Genomic DNA, 26027 nt, shown 5'->3' with positions numbered 1-26027 from the left:
TCTTTATATTCAGCTACTCTATCGCTTGTGCAAAAATCAATTTGTGTCATGTTGTCTTTGCTTCTTGCAGACACATACATATCTAATTTTAGATGGGAGGAAATATATATGCAATCATTTCTTGAGTTAATATTACATAAACAGAATCTCTCATTGTTATTAATCAAGTCCGTCCAAGTCTCAAGGTACGAACGCCAGATACAGAACAGATATAGCTGGTTTAAAGTAACACGTTCCCACAAATTCATGAGTGAGACGATAACAAATATCAAGAGTTATGTGGAGTGGCAGATCTTATTTTTCCTCCACTGTACAATGAATCAATAGAGATGGCCACCTCTAATGTTCAATACTAGAAAACTGCTTACTCTTCATTCGAGCTATGTGTAATCAATTCAGGTCAGAGGATGGCTGGAGCCCTTTCCAAACTAAGAGGGGAAACAGTGGGATTACTAAGGCTGTGGCATTTATAAATTGAGCCCAACGAGAAGAGGGCCGCCGAGAGACTCCCCCTCAACATAATTACACCAGTAGGCCAATAAATCCAACCCGCACATCTCTTACAGTGGCACTGCAGTAAATTCAGCACCAATCCTCTACCCTTTGCTCGCTCACACTACAGAGAAAACATTTCCACAAATCGCTTTAGCCTTTACTTATTGCCAAGGTGTAGGTTAATATAGTTAGAGTGACGTAGGTATACACCGGTGCTGATCCATCACTCCGCCAGCTTACTGAGAAGAGAAACTTGCATCCAAAACCATCTATTATTATTATTAATAATAATTATGATATTATCGTTTGAAGGACTGTAACAGTGTTGAAAAACAAAATGTTAATGAAATGCTAAGAATTTCCAAATCGGGCGTCCAGATGGCATGGCGGTCCCTTCCATTGCCTACCAACATGGGGGTTGCTGGTTTGAATCTTCCTCTGGTCAGTCAGGGTGCCTGTTCGGGGTGGGGGGATAGCATGATCCTCCCACATGCTACGTCCCCCTGGTGAAACTCATCACTGTCAGGTGAAAAGAAGCGTCTGGTGACTCCACATGTATCAGAGGAGGCATGTGGTAGTCTGCAGCCCTCCCCGGACTGGCAAAGGGGGTGGAGCAGCGACCGGGATGGCTCGGAAGAGTGGGGTAAGTAAATCCCCCAAAAAAAAAAAAATCCAAATGACAAAGACATCTGAGAGCCAAACAGAGATGGAAAGACGAATCGTGCATAACATAATATGGTCTTAAAATGTGAACACGTGACATGAGGATTGGGTGGGTCTTAAAGAGCATGTACATATACACCAGCAGAAAAGTAGTGTTGCACCGGCCTCTTCAGATTGAAACTCCCAACCAGGCTGCACTGCGGGGCCACATCCCGGTCTTGATGTAATAGTAAAGTTTTTTTCCATTGACACCTGCGGGAAAGCCTCACTCCTACATGAAGATCGGGGTGTGGCCCGCAGTGCAACCTGGCTGAGTTTCGATCTGAAGAGGCCAGCACAACACTACCTCTCTGCCCTACGTTATGACTTCATGTTTCATTACTGTGTAAAGTGTTTTGTTATCCTAGGTGTGAGCAGAATAACTGCATACGCGTGCATTATATGCACATTGTCACCTGACCCCTGACTGATTGGCCGCTTAGTCAGTTTTGCAGTTGTATTGGTTTAACTTACCATTACATCTCTCTTAATCCTGTAAACAGTTGGAAATCCCATAATGCTCTTAATCTGTTGTGACATTGAGAAGAACAGAGCTGTATTACATTTTCAGGGCCCTTCTGGAAAGGTCTGGAGTAACGGTGGTCTCAAGAAACCTGGTTAGTAAGAGACTGGTGGACCAGGAACCACCATGACGTTTTGATTAATATGTTGCTTTCTTTGTCAGACTTTGCTCTGCTCTACATTGTGTTTCTTATTTTTGCAGTATTACACGACGACTGCGTCGTTAAAGTTATAATAGAGGTTCATTCAGCAGAGCAGCGAGGCTGGTCTGGACGAGAAACGGGGAGGGAGCTGGAGAGCAATAAATAAAGAGTGAAGAGTCAGAAAGCGGGAAAACAGAGGTGACATTTTCCGCTCGTAACCATGTTAGCATCAAAGCTGCTCTGCCTTGCACTCTGGAGATGACTAAAGCATACTATTAACCTTTGTGCAAATGGTTTCTGAGTCCTTCTAGGTCACTGCAGTACACATGTGAACCTGTGCATTGCCGTACATGTGTGTGTTTGTGTGTGCATGGTCATATGTGTGTGTGTGCACGGTCTGCCTGCGTCCTCTGTATTCAGGTGAGGATGTGGATGTTAATCTGGACTGCATACAAGGGCTCATCCAGACAGCTGCGACGAGGACACCTGTGTTGTTGTTAGTCTGACACCCACATCAGGGGGGACCTCTTTCAAACCTGCTCTGTGAAAACATCACATGCACTGCCATGACAGCGGACATATGCGATGAGCTCACCTCGCCGAACAGGTGCGGCTTGTTGTTGATCAACTTCTAGACTCAGCACCCTACAAAATCAATCTAGGTAAATATTATTATTCCACCTTTGTGTGAATCAGGTGTCTGACCTGCACACTTCCTTCTGAATAGGCTAATGTCCAATATTCTTGTCATTGTTTTCCCTCAGTAAAATCAAAGGGGTGGTGATGCTTCCTCCCAGAGATGGTAAATTTCACAGCTATGTTTTTTGTTTTTTGTTTTTTTACATTCAAGGTAGCTCAGACACACGTGTACAGAGCATGCTTGCATCAAGTAAAATAGGCGATTCATTATTAAACAGACATTGTTTTTTTGTTTTTTTTTAGATAATTCAACTCCAATTCAATATTTAGAGGGGTGATGATGGTAAAAGTATCATATATGTATTTTTCCACAATGATGACACTGAAAGTGGGGGCATTTGGTTTGGTCCCAATCCATTTGTCTGTTTGCCCACTTGTCCGCCACATCATTTCTTAGACACTGATGATTGGATATTGACGGATGGTAGGGACATGGTGCATCTAGCCACCGTGCTCCACTGTTCTCCAAACTACACTGATTGGTCTAAAGGGAGGGGTGCCATATCCAGTGTTGGTTTAATCATGCATCACACGTGACATCTCTGTCAAAACGGATCTGATTTTTACAGAACTTGGGGAATTCTCCATTATGGTGAAGCATTTTAATCTAAAATGTGAGTGAACGAGTAAGAGCCAATTATTCCCTTGCTAACTGCAATGCTGTCACATAAAGTCACACACACAGGAAACAGCTTATAATGATCAAAACTTGCCAGACTAAGTTCCCCTATTCTAACACCCTTTAAATGATCTGGTTATTGTGATTTGTTTGCTTAAAGCAATTATTTTGGGTCTTTCATGCATTGGATATAAAAAATAAAAAAGACTTAAAACTGAGGTAGTTCAGTAAATTAAATGTTAAAATGTTTAATTATTTTTTGGCTTACTCCCATCATACTGAAAATACACCTCCGAAATCACCAGGTAGCCAAAAGCGACATCGGCTTACTTTCATTTTGAGGCCTCGGCCTGCTGTTTTTAAAAATGTGCTTTAGTCCGTGTTAAGTGACGTAACTGAAACCTGTAGTTTATCCGGATGTACCTGTTTGGAGCGTTGGAAGCAGCTGGTATTTTGTTACAGTACATTAGCCGACAGTAGGCTACAGTTTTTCAGTCAAATAAACTCAGTAACTGTTTCATTAGATTATATTTATTCAACAACTGCACACATGGCAATTAGATAGTCATCCAAAAAAAGAAGAAAAATCTCCACTATGCTCAAAGTGATCTCACAAGAAGCAGTTTCCACTGTATTATTCACTCTCAACTGGTAACACCATCAACATTATTGTGACTGGACGTGATGGAGAAGTTTGCCATGACCCAATGCTGTTGTTCACTGAGGAAGAACATCTTTTTTTGAGGGGGGGGGATTTCCCTCCCCTTTTTCTCCCCATTTGTATCCAGCCAATTACCCGACTCTTCCAAGCCGTCCTGGTCGCTGCTCCACCCCCTCTGCCGATCCGGGGAGGGCTGCAGACTACCACATGCCTCCTCCGATACATGTGAAGTCGCCAGCCGCTTCTTTTCACCTGACAGTGAGGAGTTTCGCCGGGCGGACGTAGTGCATGGGAGGCTCATGCTATTCCCCCCCCCCCCCGGAGCAGGTGCCCCGACCAACCAGAGGAGGCGTTAGTGCAGTGACCAGGACACATACCCACATCCGGCTTCCCACCCACAGACACAGCCAATTTTGTCTTTAGGGATGCCCGACTAAGCCGGAGGTAACACAGGGATTCGAACTGACGATCCCCATGTTGGTAGGCAACGGAATAGACCACTACACTACCCAGATGCCAAGAGGAAGAACATCTTAACAAGGTATAGTTACAATGTTACAATTTCCTTTAGCAGACGCTTTTATCTAAAGTGACGTACATCTGCGAGTTAATGCAACATAAAGTCAGGAGGCGACAACGCAAGTGCCAAAAACTGGGTTCAAGTCCTATAGGACATAGGCATCAACAGGCAGTGCACAAAGGCAATGCATAGGGTACATATGAGCGTTTTTTTGTGTTTGTATTTTTATTAATACAGCAGGTGTGGAGGTGTTAGTGAAGGAGCTGGGTCTTTAGCTTCTTCTTAAATTTGGCAGTTTGGGCGGGGGGGGGGGGGGGCAAACTGTGATTTGTCTGCATCCAGAGCAGCTTGGTGGGAAAGCTGCCCCACGGGCATGCTGTTCAAGGAAGCTCTTTTCTTAACACTTTTGGGCTGACTACGGTAACCTCGCAAGCAATGCCACCATCACAGGCTCCACTTTAGAGGGTGCTGTAGAGGATTACTGCATCTGCCATGAACCCTAGCAGGTAGGTGTTTGTGTGTGTGTCTTCGTTGTGTGATTATATTATTTCGCTCTGTAGAAGGATAGTCTTGCTGCCAAGACAGGGAGGTAACTACTATATCTCTCTAGATTGCACAGGTAGCCATGGACAGACAGACACACAGACAGCGAGCGGGCGAGCGAGCGAGCGAGAGAGAGAGAGAGTGAGAGAAGACAAAAGTGTGTGCAAAAGACAGAGAGATAGATGCATAAACAGACAGTGAGAGAGCGAGAGACAGAGAGACAGACAGAGACAGAGAACCTCTCCATGGCTTTTGTGGCAGAGGGCTAAGCTGCTGTCTAGTGCTACGTGATCAGCCTATATCACCAAGCCAAGAAGGTTGGGGCTTATCTCAGCACACACAAGCAGCTCTGCTGGCAGAGGCACCATGGCATGGCCGGGGGGTGCTGCTGTCAGAGCGTGACAGATAGCTCTTACTCTCTCCCTCTCCCTCGCCCTCTCTCTCTCTCCATCTCTTTTCCCTCTTTCTTCCTCTTTAACTTTCACTTGGGGAAGACAGCCATTGGTTTGATAGCAAACCATGATGGAGATAAATTTACACCGAAGGTGGATCTCAGTTGGGCCTCATTTCCTAATTGGCCTCTTTTCCTTGAAGCATTTCTCCAAGGTACGCAGTAACGCCACTGACTAAATGTACTAAAATATTTTCATTTTGTCCAGTTAAAATGGGTCAGTGAGCATGGAGGGGATGAAAGCGTTTTTTTGACTAAGGTACCTCGAAAACTCCACAGGATACAAAAAGAAAAAGGTTCACACGACACCATCCTTTTCAGGCCAAATAACATGGCTGCTCAAGTTGGACATTTTTGTTAGTGCACACCTGCAACTGCAGGATGACATTACTAAAACTATTGTATTTGTCAATAAGAAAAAAGTATTCTCAAAAACAAAAACTTTCTTTGTGGATTTCTAGAACATGGTATTAAAAGGATGTAAATTAAGTGCAGATAGAAGAGGTAACAAGAAACCTGTTTTTCTTTTAACTGGACCCTTAATAATACTACTACTACTACTAATAATGATGATGATGAGTTCACTGAACAGAAATTAATTGCAGAATGAACATGACATCACTATACTGCTACACTAAGCGGACATGACACATCATGGGTCTTAGCGAAAAAGTGTTTTGAAAAAGAAAATGGTACGGTATTTGAGATTTGTTGAATTTTTAAAGAGGAAAAAAACCCAGGAAATATATCTTTCAGTGGTTTGAGCGTAATTGCCACCTCTGGGTATGATTCAGATGTGTAAACACAAGGGACGTACCACCTGAGACAATTACATCAAAGAAAAGGAGAAAACAACACTTCTGTTCTGCCTCAAGCTCTTGCTATTACCGTCACGTGCCATGGTGGTTAGCACCGAGTCCGACACCATACTGAGACAGAATCCTGGAAAAACATGTTATCTAGCTTAACACCAAAGGCTTTGCACCCACAGACACAAGCATATTGCACCCACCCATCCATGCACACACTACACAACACACACATACAATGCATATGTCGGGCAGACACTAGGACCCAGTGGAGCAGCAGACCTGACCACAGGTGTGCATGGCTGGTATTGCCCTGAGCCTGAATCTTTGCTGTGCATCCCTCCTGTTGATTAGTTCACTTAGCTTTTGGCCATGTCCTGTAAAAGAACCGCCTCAAGTCAGATGCTAGTTTCTGCAGCACACAATATTAGCCTATAAATGCAAACTTAACATATTGTACATTGTGCAGCCTTTTTACACCCATGTTGTATTTTTACACTTTTTTAATGAGCATCCTATTGTGTCTGCCATATGGTTAACTTTTTGTTCATTTTAGTTTTTTTTTTTTTTTTGTTGCTTCTGTAGAATATCCAGCTGGAGTCTGGTATTCAGTTCTTGAGCGCAAGGTATGAAGTAGTCAAGACTTGTGACGTCCATATCTTGGCATTCGCAGTAAAGGCAATAGAGTAAAAACTTCTCTGCTCTGTCTTGCATGGTCCCCGGGCGCTGCAGCTGCCCATTGCTCCTATACAACATGCTGAGTTAAATGCGGAGAACAAATTTCATTGTAAGAATACAATTTCAAATAAAGTGGCTTTGTTCTTCTTTTCTTCGTTAGTCTATTGTTGAGTCAAGTAGAAGGGTTTACATTGCGCTTTCTTTTCGAGCGCTGTGGCTGGTGGTGGTCTTCAAGTACAGGAGTGGTAGGTGTGTGGGAGTTTACACATATTTGTGGCAGTTTAATTTTGTCAGCTTGCTGTGGCACTTTTATAGTTTGTATATTTCAATTTGGGCTACACTGGATTTGGATTAGATTTTGATTTTCTTGGCACCGATGGTATACTTCCAGCATCACAGTTTGTGTTTGGAGGGTGGCCCTGCCGTAGCATGACCGTCTCTCTTGTTCTAATTTCTTACTTTGCAGGTTTTAAATGAGAAGATCCAATTAGTCTGACTAAATAGTGAGAGCTATGTTCAAGATCAGAGGGATGGATGAGAAGTTAGGAGAGAAAAGACTGAGATGGTTTGGACATGTACAGAGAGGAGGCATAGACTATATAGGAAAGAAGGTATTGGATCTGGAAACACCTGGCAAAAGAAAAAGAAAAGATGGAGAGACCAGATAGAGGACATGAGGAGGGGTTGGACTGCGGGAGAGAGATGCATCAGACAGAAAGCTATGGAGGGCAAAAATCTGCTATTGCGACCTGAGAAACGGGGAACGAAGAAGAAGAAGAAGCTAAATATGCTCTGTAACATCCCTTTGAGCCACACTGACTTCCTCTACTTTGTTATCGAAATAAACCTACGCAATTGGAAGAGGTCAGGTTTCCCACTGCCCTGATTCAGCTGGGGACAGCATTGTCAATACTTCACTTTAGCTTCCTAACTCCACAGGCCACACAGACATCAGAACCAAAGGGCCAAATGTATGGGAGCGAGGGGGCAACCAAACACTTTCTTCAATGTATTGAATGGCTGCTAATTTAATTCAGTCACTGAGCCCCTTTCATGAAACTGCATATCAGGCAGGTTAGCATATCGCTCCCACAGCACCAATTCCTCCCTCTTGCAGTGGAAATCCAATGAATAACTAACATGGGAGTAATCATCACATGCTGGTGATAGTATGGCTGTGGCTTTAGGATACGTCAACATGAGTGATTCTGTTTATTCGTATATGCTCCGCTAGGTAGCAGAGACATTGTCGTGGCTTTTTATTGCCAACGGATGCCTACAGAGCCCACGTAATATCACACGTGAGTACATGCTCATTCACAATTCGCCCCCAAGAGGGCATAATTTGTGGTGAATTAAGATGCCCTTGTGATTAAGGCCAAACGACCTTGTCTTTTCGAACACATCAGAACAAGTTTGAATCCAAACAGCCAGATCGTCCTTGCCTTGTGTGTCTATGCATTGGTAACATCCCCCTCTCCGCACACCAAGTGTTCTCGAAGATCAGTCAAATAGGGTTGTGTGATAAAACACCTCAATTCAAGAATGAGGCCAAGGCTGGAGGCGATGTAGAAATCTGTTGGTCCTGTCTGTCTATACATGAGACTGATAACCTGCCCTTGCCCCCAGGTCAGAGACATGGAACATACATCAGGGAATAACAAGGTAGAGAAAAGGAGGGTAGGGTGTACAGGAGGAGAGAGAAAAAGATGGGCAAAGTGTCAGCATGGGAGCGTAGGTAATAAAATGGCTGGAGAGAAAGAATAAAAATTGTGTAGGGTTGCAAGGGGAGGACAGGTACAACAGTCCTTGTACAGTAGAAGCCATTATCCACAGTAACATGCTGTTAAGACTCTCTCCTTGCATCATTACAAGGACATCTCCAGGAGGTACAGCAGCTTATGTTTTTCATCCTCAAGTGCAAGGAACTTACCAAAACTAGTTAACATAAAGCTTCAATTTTGACACAAATTTTTTTATTGCTTTCACTGCATGAATGATTGCAGTCTGGATATTCAATTATTCACACTGCGGTGTAGGTATTTTGAGAGTGAAGGTTTTTAGCCAAGCTGCAAATAAAACGAACAGGACAAGCATATTCTCAACGGGCCTCATTTATTTATCCATTATTAAAAGTGTATATTTTGTTGTACCTGTGTTTGAACTTGATTTTCTTGTCAGATTTACAAAACATTTGGCAGCACAGATTTCATTCATCATTACTGTAGAAAGAAGAAGAAAGAAGAACGACACTTTATTTTGTCATTGTATTCTTACGATGAATTTGTTCTCTGCATTTAACCCATCCTATTATATAGGAGCAGTGGGCAGCTACAGTGCCCGGGGACCAACTCCAGTTCTTCTTCCCATTGCCTTGCTCAGAGGCACAGACAGGAGTCTTAACCCTAACATGCATGTGTTTTTGATGGTTGGAGGACACTGAAGCACCCGGAGGAAACCCATGCAGACACAGGGAGAACATGCATACTCCACAGAAAGGACCTGGGATGGCCTGGGGTTCAAACCAAGGACCTTCTTGCTGTGAGGCAACAGTGCTAACCACTGGGCCACTGTGCTGCCCTTTACCTTAGTACCCTTAGTATGTTCATAAATACCCATCACTCCCAAATGAAATGTGTTCATGGCACAGCTCATTACTATTAAGTGATGCTCATAAAATTATGGAAAAAAGGAACAGTTGTAATCTGACAGAAGAGCAGAACAACTTCCACAAGCAAAATAAAAAGTAAGAAAAGAGTCAGAGACTGATGTCATATTTAAGAATATGTAATCACTAAACATTGTGTTCAGCAGTAGCATTACTGCAGATAGACAAAAATAAAATCTGGAAATGAGGTTAATGCAGTGTTCCAAATAAAGCACAGCATTTAAGTGAAGAAAGAAAAATCTTCCACCTAAAACTGATCCAAATTGGAAAATATGAGCACCAAGACAAATGCAGTCTTAACAGGAAAATCTATCAGTTTTAAAAATATCCCTTTAAGGATACCTTTAAAAGCGATAGCTTTTCCTTTGGAGATAAGCAACTATATCAGTTGATGGTGCACTAATATACATGAGTGGAATCTATGGGACCAAAGAGAAAGGCCAGTTGACTTATGAAAAAGAAAGGCCAATTGACTGCATTTAACACACTGGGGAATAAACGGAGTCCTGTGAGTCCAGACCAAATTTGGGTTACAGATTTGGATCTGGAGAGCTTCATGGCCAATAGTTATGGAGAAACAGGCAGAGACGCTGTGGCTGTCGTCATACGTGAAACAATCGAGTTGCACAGAAATTTGAGACTGCAGTCTCAAATAGGTAGGAGACTTGGGAGTAAAAGGCTTCTGACAACTAATCTTTCTTTGAAACATGCTGGGAGCCAAGAATGCAAGTGCCAAAAGGACCTGGATATGCATGGATATGCAAAGCATCTTTTTGTTGGACATATGAGAGCTAGATCTATAAGTGTGACACAGCATCTATAGAGGACACCAAATTATGCAGAATGGATTCATGAGCCATTCGTCATCCTTACCCCACCCCCCCCCCAAAAAAAGGAAAAAAGAAATGAATGTCTGTCCTGGGATTGCCATGCACTATATCCTCTAATAGTGTGAGATCAGCTATTGCCAACCTTGAGTGCAGGGCATCACTGCCCATTAAACCTCTATCAAATTATTGGGCTAAGCATTGTTTTCTGTTAATTAAGGTACACAAGTTATAGTCTGACACTTTTTACTTCACACATTAATTAGCCAAAGTTATTAATTTACCTCAATCAATAAATAGCCCCAATTTAACACAAAACACTTAACTTGATAAAATTAACAAATGTAGATGTTTCCTTTCATATAATCTATGTGTGGTCAGGAGCTCTTGGAAGATCTTTCTGAACTAATTTGACTTCTGCAAACACTTCACAAGTATTGCACCTCTTGTGTAAACATCTCTGTGAAAGATTTGCTAAGAAAAGCATGATTTTTCTTGATAAATGAAGCCTGATATCAGTAAAGTATGTGTCTGTAAATGAGGTCAGGAGGAATGGGCATTTAGTCAGAAGACACCAGGAGAGTTGGGAGCAGTCCAGCTGGTCAATAATGCACAACTGGGCCTAATTAACCTCTGTCTATATTTGTGTTTCAGTAGATGCAGACAGAGGAACCCATGGACTGAGCCAGAGGCATACATCTTTACATACTGCAGAGCAGCCTGAAAAGACTATATAGGCTGCTGGAATCTGCCCTGGGCTAGAAAAATAAAGACTGTGAATGTACCAAGCTCCAGTGGTGCATAATTTCAACCGTCTTTAGTTTTGGTTCTGAAATAAAGAGATGTACTGAAGTACCTGGGCACTGTTTTTAGTGTTTTTCCTGATAATATACTGAAAAGTGTCTTAGTGGTGCAAAATAACCTAGGAAAATAGAAAGACACACATGGGTGGCTCTAGCCTTTCCATGACAGCTGTCCATTATTGAGAGTTAGACAGGTGGTTCGGACTGCCACCATATCACTGTATCCTTCTCCATATCAAGTGGGGACGACCCTGTACAAAGTTTGACACAGAAAGCTCCGGTAGAGTCACAATGGTGGTATACTATAATCCATCACCGCCTGCTTCAATGCAGGGAATGGCAAGTATCTATACGATGTGTGCTTGGGGACATATGCAAGGACTTTGTGGTGCCGGTGGAAATTCAATTCCAAGGCAAAATGCAAAACAAGAAGAACTAGGTGAGCCAAGTTAAGCCGGACCGTATGCCACATCTGGGAACTCCAAGAGTACATGCCCCTCCTGGGCTTGCGTGATCGTCCTTCCCCCATACCCGACTTGCATCGTAGGATGAATGTCAATAAACGGCAATCATAAATGCGACTGAGAAACCTATTCAGCAGGATTTGAATGAGAACTATGCGAGAACCATGTAGATTCAACTTTGTTCGCCTTGCCAATGTCTTGCTCTGTGCGCTAACAACTACAGCGGCCTTACCTTAGAAAATGAGTGAGTTAAAAAAAATTTTTTTGATATGGAAGTTACATAAATATTGTGCCATCAGAGCAGTTTCACATCTGTAGGTGAAGTATTTATTATGTTCACTACTGGCCTTTTGACCAATATAATTGTGACAACCAGGAAATTAAATTAAACTCATGGTGATTAAATTTAGCAATTTACACAACAAAATTATTATTTTCTCAGAGAATCCCTTAGTTTCAAATAGACTGCAATAGCAAGGCACTGTGTTTCTTTTTCTTTTTTGGCTACTCCCGTTAGGGGTTTCCACAGCGGATCATCCGTTTCCATCTCTTCCGTACGTTGTAAACAGTACATTCCATCTCGAGCTCTTCACTCTCAAAATACTGGGCTCCTGTTGTGTACCCAAAGTTAACAAGAAGTCAGCTGGTGGCAGGGCCTTTTCCTATCGGGCCCTGGTCTTGTGGAATAACCTGCCTGCTGCATTCAGACAATCAGTCTGTTGAGTCCTTTAAATCCAAACTTAAAACTCATCTTTTTGCCTTAGCCTAGAATTAGTTGCCTTTAAGTTGAGTGCTTCACAGCCTGTACTGCACAGCGGGAGGGTTTCTGTCTCAATGAATTTACCAACCACTGTTCTGCCGACGAGATTATAGCATAAAGATTAGACTATTGCAAACTGTTCTCTTCTCTCACATGTCTTTCTCTCTCTCTGAATGATGTCTTCTCCTTTCTCTTCTTCTGTGTATGTGAATGGTGTGATGTGAGTCTCCCTTGTGTGCACATGCAGTCAGTCTGTCCTCCTCTCAGGTCTCCATGGTGATGGTGGTCACCACCTGGACACTGCTTGGCATCCCCCTCATCACATTTTCTTTTTAGATATCTTATAAGTCCAGATAATTTTGTTATCCTGTTTCTTACTAAGATGTGTGACTAATTTGTTTTTCTTTATTTTCCTCTTCTCCCATCTATGTGAATGGTGTGATGCCAGTCTCCCTTGTCAGGTCTACATGGCATGGCTCAGGTCCTAGGCTGTTCCGGTGGCATCTGGACACTGCTTGGCATACTCATCATATTCTTCATATATCTTATAATTTCATTATAATTGTTATCATCTTTCAATATCTTATTCTGTAAATTGTGTACACACAACATCCATGGCCCGTCTGTCTGTCGTGGGAGAGAGATCCCTCCTCTGTTGCACTCCCTAGGGGGTTCTTCCTATTTTTTTCCTCCCTGCTATAGGTTTTTTTTTTTTTTAGGGAGTTGTTCCTTATCCAATGCAAGGGTCTAAGGACAAGATGTTGTGTTGCTGTAAAGCCCACTGAGGCAAATTTGTAATTTGTGATAATGGGCTATACAAATAAAATTGACTTGACATGACTTCTTGTCCTCTGTATCTTCCTCTGCCATGCCAACAACCTACCTGCACGTTCTCCCTAACCACATCCATAAACCACCTCCTCTTTGGCCTTCCTCTTTTCCTCTTCCCTGGCAGTTCCATCTTCAGCCTCCTCCAAATATACCCAGCATTTCTCCTCCACACATGTCCAAACCATCTCAATCTTGCCTCTCTTGCTTTGTCTCCAACCTGAGCTGTCCCTCTAATATACTCATTCCTAATCCTGTCCTTCATCACCCCCAGTGAAAATTTTAGCATCTTCAACTCTGCCACCTCCAGCTCCACCTCCTGTCTTTTCATCAGTGCCACTGTCTCCAAACCATATAACATAGCTGGACTCACAACCATGTTGTAAACCTTCCCTTTAACTCTTGCTGGTACCCTTCTGTCGCAAATCACTCCCGACACTCTTTTCCACCCACTCCATCCTGCCTGCACTCTCTTCTTCACCCCTCTTCCGCACTCCCAGTTACTTTGGACAGTTGACCCCAAGTATTTAAAACTCATACGCCTTCGTCACGTCTACTCCTTGCATCCTCACCATTCCACTGTCCTCCCTCTCATTCACACAAATGTATTGCATCTTGCTCCTACTGACTTTCATTCCTCTTCCCTCCAGTGCATACCTCCATTTCTCCAGGCTCTCCTCAAACTGCACCCTACTCTCGCTACAGATCAATATGTCACTCGCGAACATCATAGTTCACGGAGACTCCTGCTTGATCTCGTCCGTCAACCTGTCCATCACCATTGCAAACAAGAAAGAGCTCAGAGCCGATCCTTGATGTAATCCCACCTCCACCTTGAACCCATCTGTCATTCCAACCGCACACCTCACCACTATCACACTTCCCTCATACATATCCTGCACCACTCCTACATACTTCTCTGCCACTCCAGACTTCCTCATACAATACCACACCTCCTCTCTTGGCACCCTGTCTTATGCTTTCTCTAAATTCACAAAGACACAATATAACTCCTTCTGGCCTTCTCTATATTTCTCAATCAACATTTTCAAAGCAAACATTGCATCTGTAGTGCTTTTTCGTGGCATGAAACCATACTGCTGCTCGCTAATCCTCACCTCTCCTCTTAACCTAGCTTCTATTACTCTTTCCCATATCTTCATGCTGTGGCTGATCAAATGTATACCTCTCTAGCTACTACAGCTCTACACATCACCCTTATTCTTGAAAACTGGCACCAGCATACTTCTTCTCCACTCCTCAGGCATCCTCTCACTTTCCAACATTGTGTTAAACAATCTAGCTAAAAACCCCACTGCCATCTCTCCTAACATTTTCATGCCTCCACAGGTGTGTCATCTGGACCAACTGCCTTTCCACTCTTCATCCTCTTCATAGCTGCCCTCACTTCCTCTTTGCTAATCCACCACACTTCCTGGTTCACTATCCCCACTTCATCCAACTCCCCCCTCTTATTTTCTTCATTCATCAGCCCTTCAAAGTACTCATTCCACCTTCTCAGCACACTCTCCTCACTTGTCAGCACATTTCCATCTCTATCCCTTATCACCTTAACCTGCTGTACATACTTTCCAGCTCAGTCCCTTTGTCTAGCCAATCAGTACAAGTTCTTTTCTCCTTCCTTAGTGTCCAACCTCTCATACAGGTCGCCATACAACATTTCCTTTGCCTTCACCACCTCTTTCTTCACCTTACGCTGCATCTCCTTGGTACGCCTGTCTACTTTCTTTACCTCTTTGACTATCCCACTTCTTCGTCACCAACCACTTCCTCTGTATACTTTCCAGTACTTCCTCATTCCACCACCAAGTCTCCTTGTCTTCCTTCCTCTGTCCAGATGACACACAGAGTACCTTCCTAGCTGTCTCCCTCACCATTTCTGCAGTAGCTGCCCAGCCATCCGGCAACTCTTCACTATCACCCAGTGACTGTTTTAACTCCTCCCTGAACTCCACACAACAGTCTTACTTCTTCAACTTCCACCAGTTGATCCTCGGCTCTGCCTTTATTGTAAAGCGACTTTGAGTGTTAGAAAAGCGCTATATATGTTTATTATTATTATTATTATTATTATTATTCACTCTCTTCCTCTTCTTGGTGTCCAAAGTCATCCTACAGACCACCATCCGATGCTTCCTAGCTACGTTCTCCAGTCAGCACCTTGCAGTCTCTAATCTTTCAGATAACACCTCCTGCATAACATATAGTACACCTATGTGCACCTTCCTCCAGTCTTATACATCACCCTGTGTTCCTCCCTCCTCTTGAAATACATATTCCATAATCGTTTCCATCCTTTTCACAAATCCATCACCATCTGTCTATATTCCTCTCTCTGACACCATACCTACCCATCATCTCATCATCATCTCTGTTCCCTTTATCAACATGCCCATTGAAGTCCACTGCAATCACCTCTCTCTCCTCCTTGGACATACTCACCATGACTTCTTCCAACTCACTCCAGAATTCTTGTTTAGTTGTTTATAGGTGAAGTATTCACAAACCAATCAATTCATTCTTGATTTCGCTAGTTCAGCACAGGCCTGGGCTTGCCTTTCCCTCTGTTTTTGAGGCTTGCCTGTGTGTGTGTGTGTGTGTGTGTGTGTGTGTGTGTGTGTGTGTGTGTGTGTATGTATGTGTGTGTGTGTTTGTGTGTGTGTGCACGCGCAATTCTAGCTTCTCACGCATGCGCAACTCAACAAAAGGACGTCACTCAGTCACTCAGTAAGGGACTTTCAGTCTCATAGGCCACTACATACGGTCTGGCAACTAAAAGATGAAAGTCCCAACTTTCACATCACCTAATTTATGACACTGATAGTCCTGGGTTCAAACAATCAATGAGGAAATGCACAGTGCAGTGTCCTCTATGGGCAGCAGTATGGATCTTTTTAGTGCTCAGTGGTGACACAGTCTTATCTGGAGCTGACAGGAAGGAAAGGTAGTCACCTTTGACAAGAGAAAACACAATCACCCCTGGAGCCACTTCTAATATGCAGGCATTTACACATGTGTGGAGAAGGTCTACTGCCTGTCACAAATACCAATTAGTGAGGCGCAGCTTGGTTCATGTACTCTACTCTTCATTGAATACATACAATGTACATTGTATGTGCACAGAATACATAAAATGAAGACAATGAACAGGACATAGACGTAGGACGTTCTAAGATGGTCCTCTACATTAGACAATTTTGCAGAGAAATGCTGCTGTTAGCTGTGGTGTTTAACACTGGCTTCCTCTTGTGCAGCTAAAATGCTGCACAAGATTGCTTCACAGAACACAAATCCTGAAAGGGATTTAACATCCTGGAAGAGGTTCTGACTGACCATTGTACATCATTATGTGTCAAGAATACTTGAACTTTACAGATTACTGGGATCAGGGTGTGAACTATACCACGGCAGCCAGGGGAACTCACGTTTCGCATTGGGGGGGGGGCATGCCTAAAAGAGGGCTAACACTGGTAATCAATCAGTCATTGGTAATAAAACATCAATGGTGCTAGCATATACTTGGTAGCATCTAGCAGATCGGTTTCAGTTTGGTAATTAGTATTCTAGAAACCCCCAAATTATGCCAAATCATGTTTTCAGGGGAGCTCCCATCTTTTCATAAAGGAGTCAAACTCCCTGTGGCTCCCACGTAGTTTGCACTCTGACTGAGATATATGGCTGGATGCTCTGTGATTTGCAGTACAAGAGGTAACCCGCACCCAGACCATTAATCACGAGTTTGTTTCATCCAGACTATGTTACTGTAATATCCTTTTCCCAGCCTGCCCCATACTCGCATCAAGTCCCTCCAGATGGGTGCAGAATGCCACTACTTTGAATCATGACCAAAATTACAAAGTTCGACCATTTTACATTTATCTTTGTCTCCCTTCACTAACTCCCTGTCTATGCTAGATACGAGAATTAAAAGTGCTATTGCTAATGTGTAATATACTACATAGGCCTGTTCTTCCTTATCTATCGGACCTTATGAAGCTTTATGGACCATCTTATGTGGTTCAATTTAAAGAAGCAGGCTTCCTCTCTATTCCCAGAACCAAAATGAACTCGAAAGACCGCAGTGTGTTTTCTTTGGCGTAGTTTTCACTCTGTAAAGACAGGCTGTCTTCCCAGGCTATGAAGACTGGGGAGGACACTTCATATACTTCTACATATAGTTCTGTCCACGATTTCCCTTTTTTTGCATTGATTCATTATAACTAAGTTTAGTAATTAAATGTTTTTAATTCTAAATCTGTTACCATATTGTCTACCTTGCCCACTAGGCACTTACTGCCCTTCTATCCATCCTGGGAGAGTGATCCCTCCTCTGATGCCTGTTCTGAGCTCTCTCCAAATTTGTTACTAAAAAGTTATTTTCTGTGACGTTTTCCCAGATCCAAGTTGAAGGGCTTGGAATAGAGGGTCTCATTCATTGTTGTTTACTGCATCTGCCCGTTTTACACAGTGTGAATGTTAAGCCCAATGGGACTGCAACTGTGATTTAGGGCGGTATAAATAAACTTGACTTTACTTGACTTCTCAGTGTTCTACTTCCTGAGCCGCTGTTTGACCAAAAACCCAGGAGTGCACCAGTCCTGAATAAATAAAAGTGGAAAATTGAAATGGTTTCTTTCTTAGAGAATCAGTGAGACCATGATTCAACACGTCCTGGTCTGGCTAACCAAACCTTGGTCTGGTCTGCTGAGCAGTGCCAACTTGCTTATAAGTAGGCATAGAAATTTAGAGAGGTTTGTCAGAAAAGAAGAGTACCAGACTGCTTGGTGAGTGTCAATTATAAAGTACAGAATAGATTATGGACCAAAGTAAATTTCACACCACACGCAAAACTGATGCAGAGCAGACAACTTTAAACAGACTGCCGAGTGCTGTGTTCTCCGTATATGTTTCTCTATGTGCCGTATGTGTTTGTTGGTCCATGTCAAACAGAAGGACATGTCGCCAGAATTTTCCCTGGGTTACACTCGAGTTTAGTCAGCCAATCTCAAAGGGCTTGGCTTGTAAGCCAATTGGTATTCTGTGACACAAACCCAAAGGTGAGTTGGGATTCCCAGAAAATCTTTAGGACTCTATAAATTATACAAAGAACTGTTGTTAAACAACTTGGAATTAAAGTTGTGAAACCAAAGAAAGCCCCATGTTGTTCATGAGTTTAACATCTGTGGTGACAGAGTCTACTGCCAAAGAACGAGACAGACTTCAGTAAGTATCCTACTTAATATTGACCGTGATGGGGTGGGTGGCTGAGTATGGGCAGTCCTTGTTAAACATGACTTCTATATACATTTTTAAATTTATAAACAATAATAAAACTTTATGACTTTTATATAATTTATACGTAGGTTGTTTTGACATCAGATTTATCCAGTTTGAACTTGAAAATACACACCATATATTGTGGGCTAGTCATATTTTCTCTGGGCTGGGAAAAATTATGCGTCACTAATCTGGTTGGCAAGTGCCTAAAATTTTCAGTTCCACCCCTGCTTACAAGGCTGTAAAACCTGTCCCAATTCACAATATTAGTGAATAACTACTAGTCATGAGCCAATCAAAGACTGTCAGGCATTTAGCTAATGCAGCAAATGGGTTTAGGACTGAGCCTATTTTCCTAAAATAGCTTTTTCATGCGACACTTGTGATATTTAAAGGGAATGTTTTTCAGAAAGTGTTACAAAAACACAAGAACATGACCTAAGAAAATTCAGTTCAAAACATATGAGATGCCATGAGATGCTGGTGATCCCACAGCCTTCTGGTTTTCACTTCCTAGCTGTTTAAACTCCTGACAAATTTCTAAGTTTTACAAAACAGAAGTTTGTGTTCTTCTTTGTTGTGTCAGCTTCTCAGAATCAGATTCATTATTATTATTAATAATAATAATAATAATACATTTACTTTTGGGCGCCTTTCAGAGCGCTCCTGAACACCTGACAGAACACAGTTAAAAAAAAAAAACAAAAAAAAAACAAGCAGCACTGTATCACAGCATAAAGTAAAAACAAACAGGGTAGACAATAAAAAGTTAATACAACAGATTGAGGCGGCAGAGAACGCCCTCCCCTCCCCTTTTTTTCTTTGTTGTGTTTTTGTTGGGTTTTTTTTCTTCTTTTTTTGTTTTGTTTGTTGTCTGTTTATTTTCCTTTTTCGGTATGTATGTGTGTATTATGAATAACATGTATGGCAAGATACATGTGCAATCTGTGTACTAATCTATGTATATGGATTAGGTATAATGCATTTATGGTTACGTACTTCCATATGTATTCATGTGTATAAAAATGTATTGTGAAAATCAATAAAATTGTTAAAGAGAAAAGTTAATACAACAGATAAGTATAAAATCATCATCTGCACAAAACTCAATGAAGCATGGATCAGATTGAATATGCTAGTTTGTAAAGGTACATTTTGAGATGGGATTTGAAGGTTGAAGAACATACAAGGAATTTGTCTTGCTATATTGGTGCAAAGAGAGAAATTAACAGTAAATAGTAAATATAAAACTTAAAATAATAATAAAATATATAACTTTGTTAAAAGACACACTCAACAACAGGAAAAGTGCTCAACAAATAAAATGTATATACACAAGATAAAATAGAAATAAATAAAAATAAGGTCCAATAAGGTGCGATAATGGGGAAACACTGGAAATATGACAAGTACTCTATTTACAAAATGTTGAGAATTTTAAATAAGAAGATATTTGAGGATTAAGAGGTTATTTGCAGACTAAGAGTTATTTACAGGGTAGTGTGAGCTTTGCGCAAAGCGTCCATGTACAGAGGGCACACTAGGACCGATAGATATATTGCACTGTGTTTGTGCATGTGATTGTGTGTGCATGTGTGTAGGCGTATGTCATGTTGTGGTGTGGAGAGTGGGTCAAAGGAGGTGAGGGGGCAGTGTCAGTATCTGTGGGTGTCTGGGGCCTTGTTGATAAGGGATACCGCTGTATGGAAGAAGCTTTTCTTGAGGTGTGAGGTTCTCGTTTTTATAGACCTTAGCCTCTTGTCAGAGGGGAGGGGAGTATTTTGAAGAGATCATTGCCTGAGTGGGAAGGGTCAACCATGATCTTTCCTGCTCACCTCAGTGTCCTTGAGGCGTATAAGTCCTGGAGGGATGGCATGTTGCAGCTAATTACCCTCTAAACAGAGTGAATGATACACTGCAGTCTGCCCTTGTCCTTGACAGTGGTGTACCAGATAGTGATGGAGGAGGTGAGGATGGACTCAATGATGGCAGTGTAGAAGTGCACCATCATTGGCTTTGGCAGATTGAACGTCTTCAGCTGCTGCAGGAAGTACAACCCCTGCTGTGCTTTCTTGGCATGGGAACTGACGTTCAGCTCCCACTTGAGGTCCTGGGTGATGATGGTGCCCAGGAAGCAGAGGGATCCCACAATGTCGACTGAGGATTCACACAGAGTGATGGGGGCAGATGGGGCTGGGTTCTTTCTGGAGTCCACAACCATCTCCACTGTCTTTAGAACATTGAGTTCCAAGTGCTTTGGACACACCAGGATGGTCAATCTCCCAACTGTAGGTCGGGTCTCCAGGGTGGATAAAGTCATCATTGTGGTAGGGGAGGAGGGCTGCTCTAAGGTGGGCGGTTGTGGAGAGGCCTGGGCCCTGCTGAAGCAGGAGAGGAGGAGCTGGGGGTCTGGAGCTGGTGGGTGGAGTCACATTGGATGGTGTCAGGACTGTCCCATGGTCTTTCAAATAGATAATAGCACTCATTAAGTTCATTGGCCAAGTGCAAGGCACAAGTCATTAGTGGAGTAGGAAGCTTTGGGTTTGTAGTTGGTGATCTGTCTGAGGCGCTTTCAGACAGAGGCTGAGTTGTTTTCTGAAAACTGCTGTTGAAGTTTCTCAGAGTACAGTTGTTTAACATTTCTCACTGCCTTGCTTGACCTATATTTAGACTCTTTAAACCACACATTGTCTCGACTCCTAAAAGCCCCACTCCTTTTCCAACCTTAGCTGTCTGAGTTTAGCTGTAAACCAGGGTTTGTCATTGTTGTAATTAGTACCCCTGGTGCATTATGGTACACAGCTGTCCTCACAGAAGATGATATAGAACATTACAGCCTCAGTGACCTCATACAGATTGCTGGTGGCAGACCTGAAAACATCCCAGTCAGTACAATCCAAGCACGCGCGAAGATCCTCCATAGCTTCACTGGTCCACTTCTTAGAGGTCCTCACAACAGGTTTAGAGAGTTTTAAGTTTTTGGCTGTTCTTCCTGTTTTAATTTTCTGCCTCTCAAACCTAAAGCTTCCCCCTTCCTTCTGATCAACCAAGTGAGCATCATAAATGTCTTTTCTATTTTGTGGTTAACATGGTAAAAACTTCAAGACTTTTGTCTGTTCTGCAACTATACTTCAGCTGTTAGATATGACTGTATGTCAAGTGTATCATGCAAGAATACAAGAACGACAAAGCGAACACCACTGAATTTGAGCAGATGCTAAAAAAAGATTCATGAGAACAACCTGAAAAAGCCATATAGATGGCTGCACTTTGCCATAACAGGGAAAAAAGATTACATTTTACGAAGTACCTGTAGCACATTATTTCAACTATGTTTCAATGTCAAAATAAATAGACACATTGGCAAACTTGGGACACACTTTCCAGAATACTGAACGGCGTTATCTTGCTCAAGAGAAGCAGGGTCTATAAACACATTCATTAAATGCAATAACATCAGCATTGTGAGCCGCACCAAATGATTGCACAACTTAAGAGACATTCCTTTCATCTGTGGTATTTTACTACCAGTTGAGCTCATCGAGCTTCAGAAAAAAGCTTACAGGCTAGCTATAATGATGTAAAGGTCGGACACTGGAGTGGGAGTTAGCACCTGTCAGACAGAGAGGCCGGGCGTCTGTGGAGAGCAGGTGTCATCGTGATTCACCGGGAAACCCTGCAGGTGTCCTGCAGATCTTATGTATCTCTGCTAATCTTGCCCCCCCCCTCCTTTGCTTTCGATTCTGTACAATTTGATACATTTTCTTTTCATTTATTTTTTTTTTCTTTCTGTTATCTCTCCTTTCCTTACGCCAGCTCCTTGTTCTCTGACTGGTTCTCATGCCGAGCTGTTTGGCCTCTCTGCTATGTCGGGGATGCATACGCATTAGAGAAAATGTACATTTTGAAGACATTCACCTTCAGTCTGCCTCAAAAAGATAAAATTAGTCCTTTTTGCTTCACTTATCCTTCTCCCGTCCTTCAGTTCTTTCGTCCTCTGCCTTCCTTCTTTCCTTCCATCCCGGGGCCTACAGCCTTCGACAACAAAATATTCAAATAATCTTTTTGTATTTTCAAGTAGCTTTATAGATTGTATGCTTATCCTTAGAAGCACCAGCTGCTGACAGTCATTGTAGTGATAGACATTCTCATCAAAGCATGCAGATGTGTGCAGATGTAGGGTTGGGCGATATGTCAAAATTTTCCTACTGGCAACAGTCAGCCCAACAATCACTGATTGTTGATATACCCTCTGGCCACTTTCAGCAAATGCAATCATGGAAAAACTAGTTACAAAAAAGAATACTAAATCCCCAATTGGGGATTATTTTGGTTTTAAACCAGATGCAACCGGCAAGCTGTAAGGACCTAAGTGAAGTAATTTCAAATATGATTTATGAATTAATGTTGCTTTTCAGCTCCAATCGACTGGACAGCAACCACTAAAGATGGCTTAATTGTCATTTAGTCACTGCCTTCTATTTTGTGAAAGACTCATCGGAAATCAGTGCAACAGGAACGCGCATATGGCCCAGCTCCAACTGCCAGTTCCTATTTGTGCACACTTTCAATTGTTATTTACAGGTTAATTATTTACCGAGTTGAATGCTCAAGGACGCAGACCATTAAATTTCCATCCATTCATTATCCAAACAGCTTATGCTGCTCTCAGGGTCGCAGGGATGCTGAAGCCTATCCTAGCAGTCACTGGGCAGCAGATGGGGAGACACCCTGGACATGTCATCAGACCATCACAGGGCGACCATTAAATTTCCAAAATAAAAAGATAAAAATTGCGCAAGTGCAAAAAAAAAAAAACACCATCACCAAAAAAAAAACAACAACAACTACCGCCAATTGGACTCAGCCAATTGCCAATTACCCCCCCCCCCCACACACACACACAGATATCCAACAAGGACACTACAATGAAAGAGGAAATTTATATGGTTTAAATGGAAAACTCCATTAACACATCTCTTTCCTGTGGAGGGGGAAAACTGCAATTGGTATCATCTTGGTAGGAGGCGTATTGTTCTGGTTATTGAAATGTCTGCAGTGGATGTGCCGTGTGCCTCCGATGACAGGTCTGTCTAGAGTCTGACAGCACAGCAAGATGCCCACCACATTATCACTCTCTCATTAGAATAAATTAGCACGATCAGCCTTGTACAATCTGACTAGGCTGAACTGGCTTTGACTACATAGAAATGCCCCAGGACCACACCTATTGGTGCGTATATAGAAAAGGGGCACTCACTAATGAGAGTCTGGAAAAAGTGTTTTATGACTGCTAGACATGGAGCGGTTCAAAGTATAGATGTACTTGAGGGTCAAAATGCCAATCTTGACCTGATGGCTTGTGCAGTTGTTTCAATTACATGTGTTATTTCGTAACTGAAAGCCGACAGGCATGCAGTTATAATCCCTAACGGAGTTATAGTAGTAACCTGAGCGCTGACTGACTATGACCCCTTACCCTCTGCAGTTAAAAGTTATTACACTTGTTATTGATAAATTAATGGGGTAAGACATCAAAAGTCAGTTCACTTGGCTTGCTTCTTATCTGACAATATCCCTCATTGACTATCAACAATTAAACTGATATGGACAGCCACGAATCATTCTGTGGGCAGCGCCTGGTGAAAAGCTTAGAACCAACAGATGATGAGTCTGCAGAGTGCTTATCAGTGATTGATGCCGTCGGACCCGGCCCACTGACTAACACAGGTTTCCCCTGATTCTCTCCCTCCCTCCCTCCCTCTCTCAACCAGTGGCCTACAGCCTCATCGGCCATACCATTCTCACAAACTGGTCACTGTTCAAACCTGCAGAACAGCAAGTTCTGTAAAATTGATGGCCGAGTGTGGATTTTTAAAAGCTGTGTGCTTTATAATAATTGTTCTCTAATATGTGGGGGATTCAATCCTTTTTTTGGGGGGGGGGGTGGTTCTCGCTAATTGTATCCAGCCAATTATCCCACTCTTCTGAGCTGTCCTGATCTCTTGCCGATCCGGGGGGGGCTGCAGACTACCGCATGCCTCCTCCGATACATGTGGAGTCGCCAGCCGCTTCTTTTCGCCTGGCAGTGAGGAGTTTTGCCAAGGGGACGTAGCACATGGGAGGATCATGATATTCCCCCTCCCCCCCTGAATAGGCACCCCGACCGACCAGAGAAGACGCTAGTGCGGCAACCAGCTACACATACCCACATCCGGCTTCTAACCCGTAGACACAGCCAATTGTGTTTGTAGGGATGCCCGACTAAACCGGAGGCAACATGGGGATTCGAACCGCCGATCCCCATGTTGGTAGGCAACGAAATAGACTGCCACGCTACCCGGATGCCCTGCGGGAAATTCCATCCTACCGAGAGCTCTATTTAGGAGTTGCAAGAGTATCAAACACCTGTAGAAATCAATAAAAAATATCCTAGTGAATGAGAAAAACTTACCTTAGAAGCTCTCGGTAACAATTAGTTTTGGGTGGAAAGAAAAATATATTTGGATACAGACATACAGTATAGAAACTTTCCATATAATTGCACTTTGGTTTAAGGATAAGGACTTGAAAATAATTCCAATGCTCCAACTTGCTTTGGCAATTTGTCCTTGACACACAGTCCATCTCACCTTCTCATTTCCTCCTTCACTCTCTTCCAAACCCCCAACTATCCCCGGAAAACCATCAAAGTTTCAACAGACTTAAAATTCTACCTTGTGTACTTGTGCCCACATGCTGGGACTTTCTAATGGGCAGCTTGCTAACTGAATCACATCAGCAAGCTGAACACAGACTCATTAGCTTTATGAGTGCTGAATTAGTTGAACGCAAACTCATTTCATCATTTTTGAGAACTTAGCTCCCTAAAGTGCAATTACTCCTGTAGTCATAAACTACAATCCAACATAGATATGTGCCAACGCCTGAAAGTTAGTCCCCCCTCCAAAAAAGAAAAAGAATTTGTCAAAATGATAGATCCCCTTACTGTCATGTAATTATACGTTTTACGCAGGAAATGAGTGAGAAGACCAGAAGGGGGAGAGGGAGAAGTCAGTGTGATGCAGAGACAGGAGTAAGTTATGTTGAAAGATAAATACATGTTATATGCACACACACACACGACAACCACAACAAACTCATTACATCCATCCATGCACACACAGATCAGTATTCCAGCGCCGTCTCCTTTACCTATGGTGTAGCCTCGCTTTAGTTCACCGCACCGGGGACTGCGGAGTTGGGAATTTGTAGTATTATTTTCCTGGAAGGCGAAGACCGTGGTTGTCTTGGCAACAGGTGGCGGAGCTTTGTCAAGGGGTGAGGCCGGCACAAGTGTCGAGGAGAAACCTTGATTGGCAATATCCACCGACTGAGACTTCTTCTTCAGTCTGTTGGGGACAAACAATACAGACAGGCAGAACACTTTAGATGATTATGAACATGCAAGTTTGTAAACACTTTTGTGTGTTATTGTATTCATGGATGCATCAGAACCCAACTACCGTATGACCTTGACTATTCAGTGTCAGGCATG

General features: G+C 42.7%; 1 protein-coding gene across 3 annotated transcripts in view; it reads right to left on the bottom strand.

Annotated features, from left to right (window-relative positions):
- oxr1a (oxidation resistance 1a) overlaps nt 1–26027 on the bottom strand; it is a 242236-nt gene that overhangs the window by 110951 nt on the left and 105258 nt on the right. For 2 of the 3 annotated variants that reach the window (XM_056285873.1, XM_056285875.1), the window contains exon 3: nt 25685–25881. The exons of the other annotated variant lie outside the window; for it this stretch is intronic. In XM_056285873.1, coding sequence (XP_056141848.1) covers nt 25685–25881 — 197 coding nt within the window. The remainder of the gene's footprint in view (nt 1–25684; nt 25882–26027) is intronic. 3 annotated transcript variants of the gene reach the window in all.

The sequence above is a fragment of the Lampris incognitus genome, chromosome 9, assembly GCF_029633865.1.
Source record: "Lampris incognitus isolate fLamInc1 chromosome 9, fLamInc1.hap2, whole genome shotgun sequence".
NCBI lineage: Eukaryota > Metazoa > Chordata > Actinopteri > Lampriformes > Lampridae > Lampris > Lampris incognitus.
The sequence above is the reverse complement of the archived record's forward strand: the minus strand, read 5'-3'. Positions and strand labels throughout refer to the sequence as shown.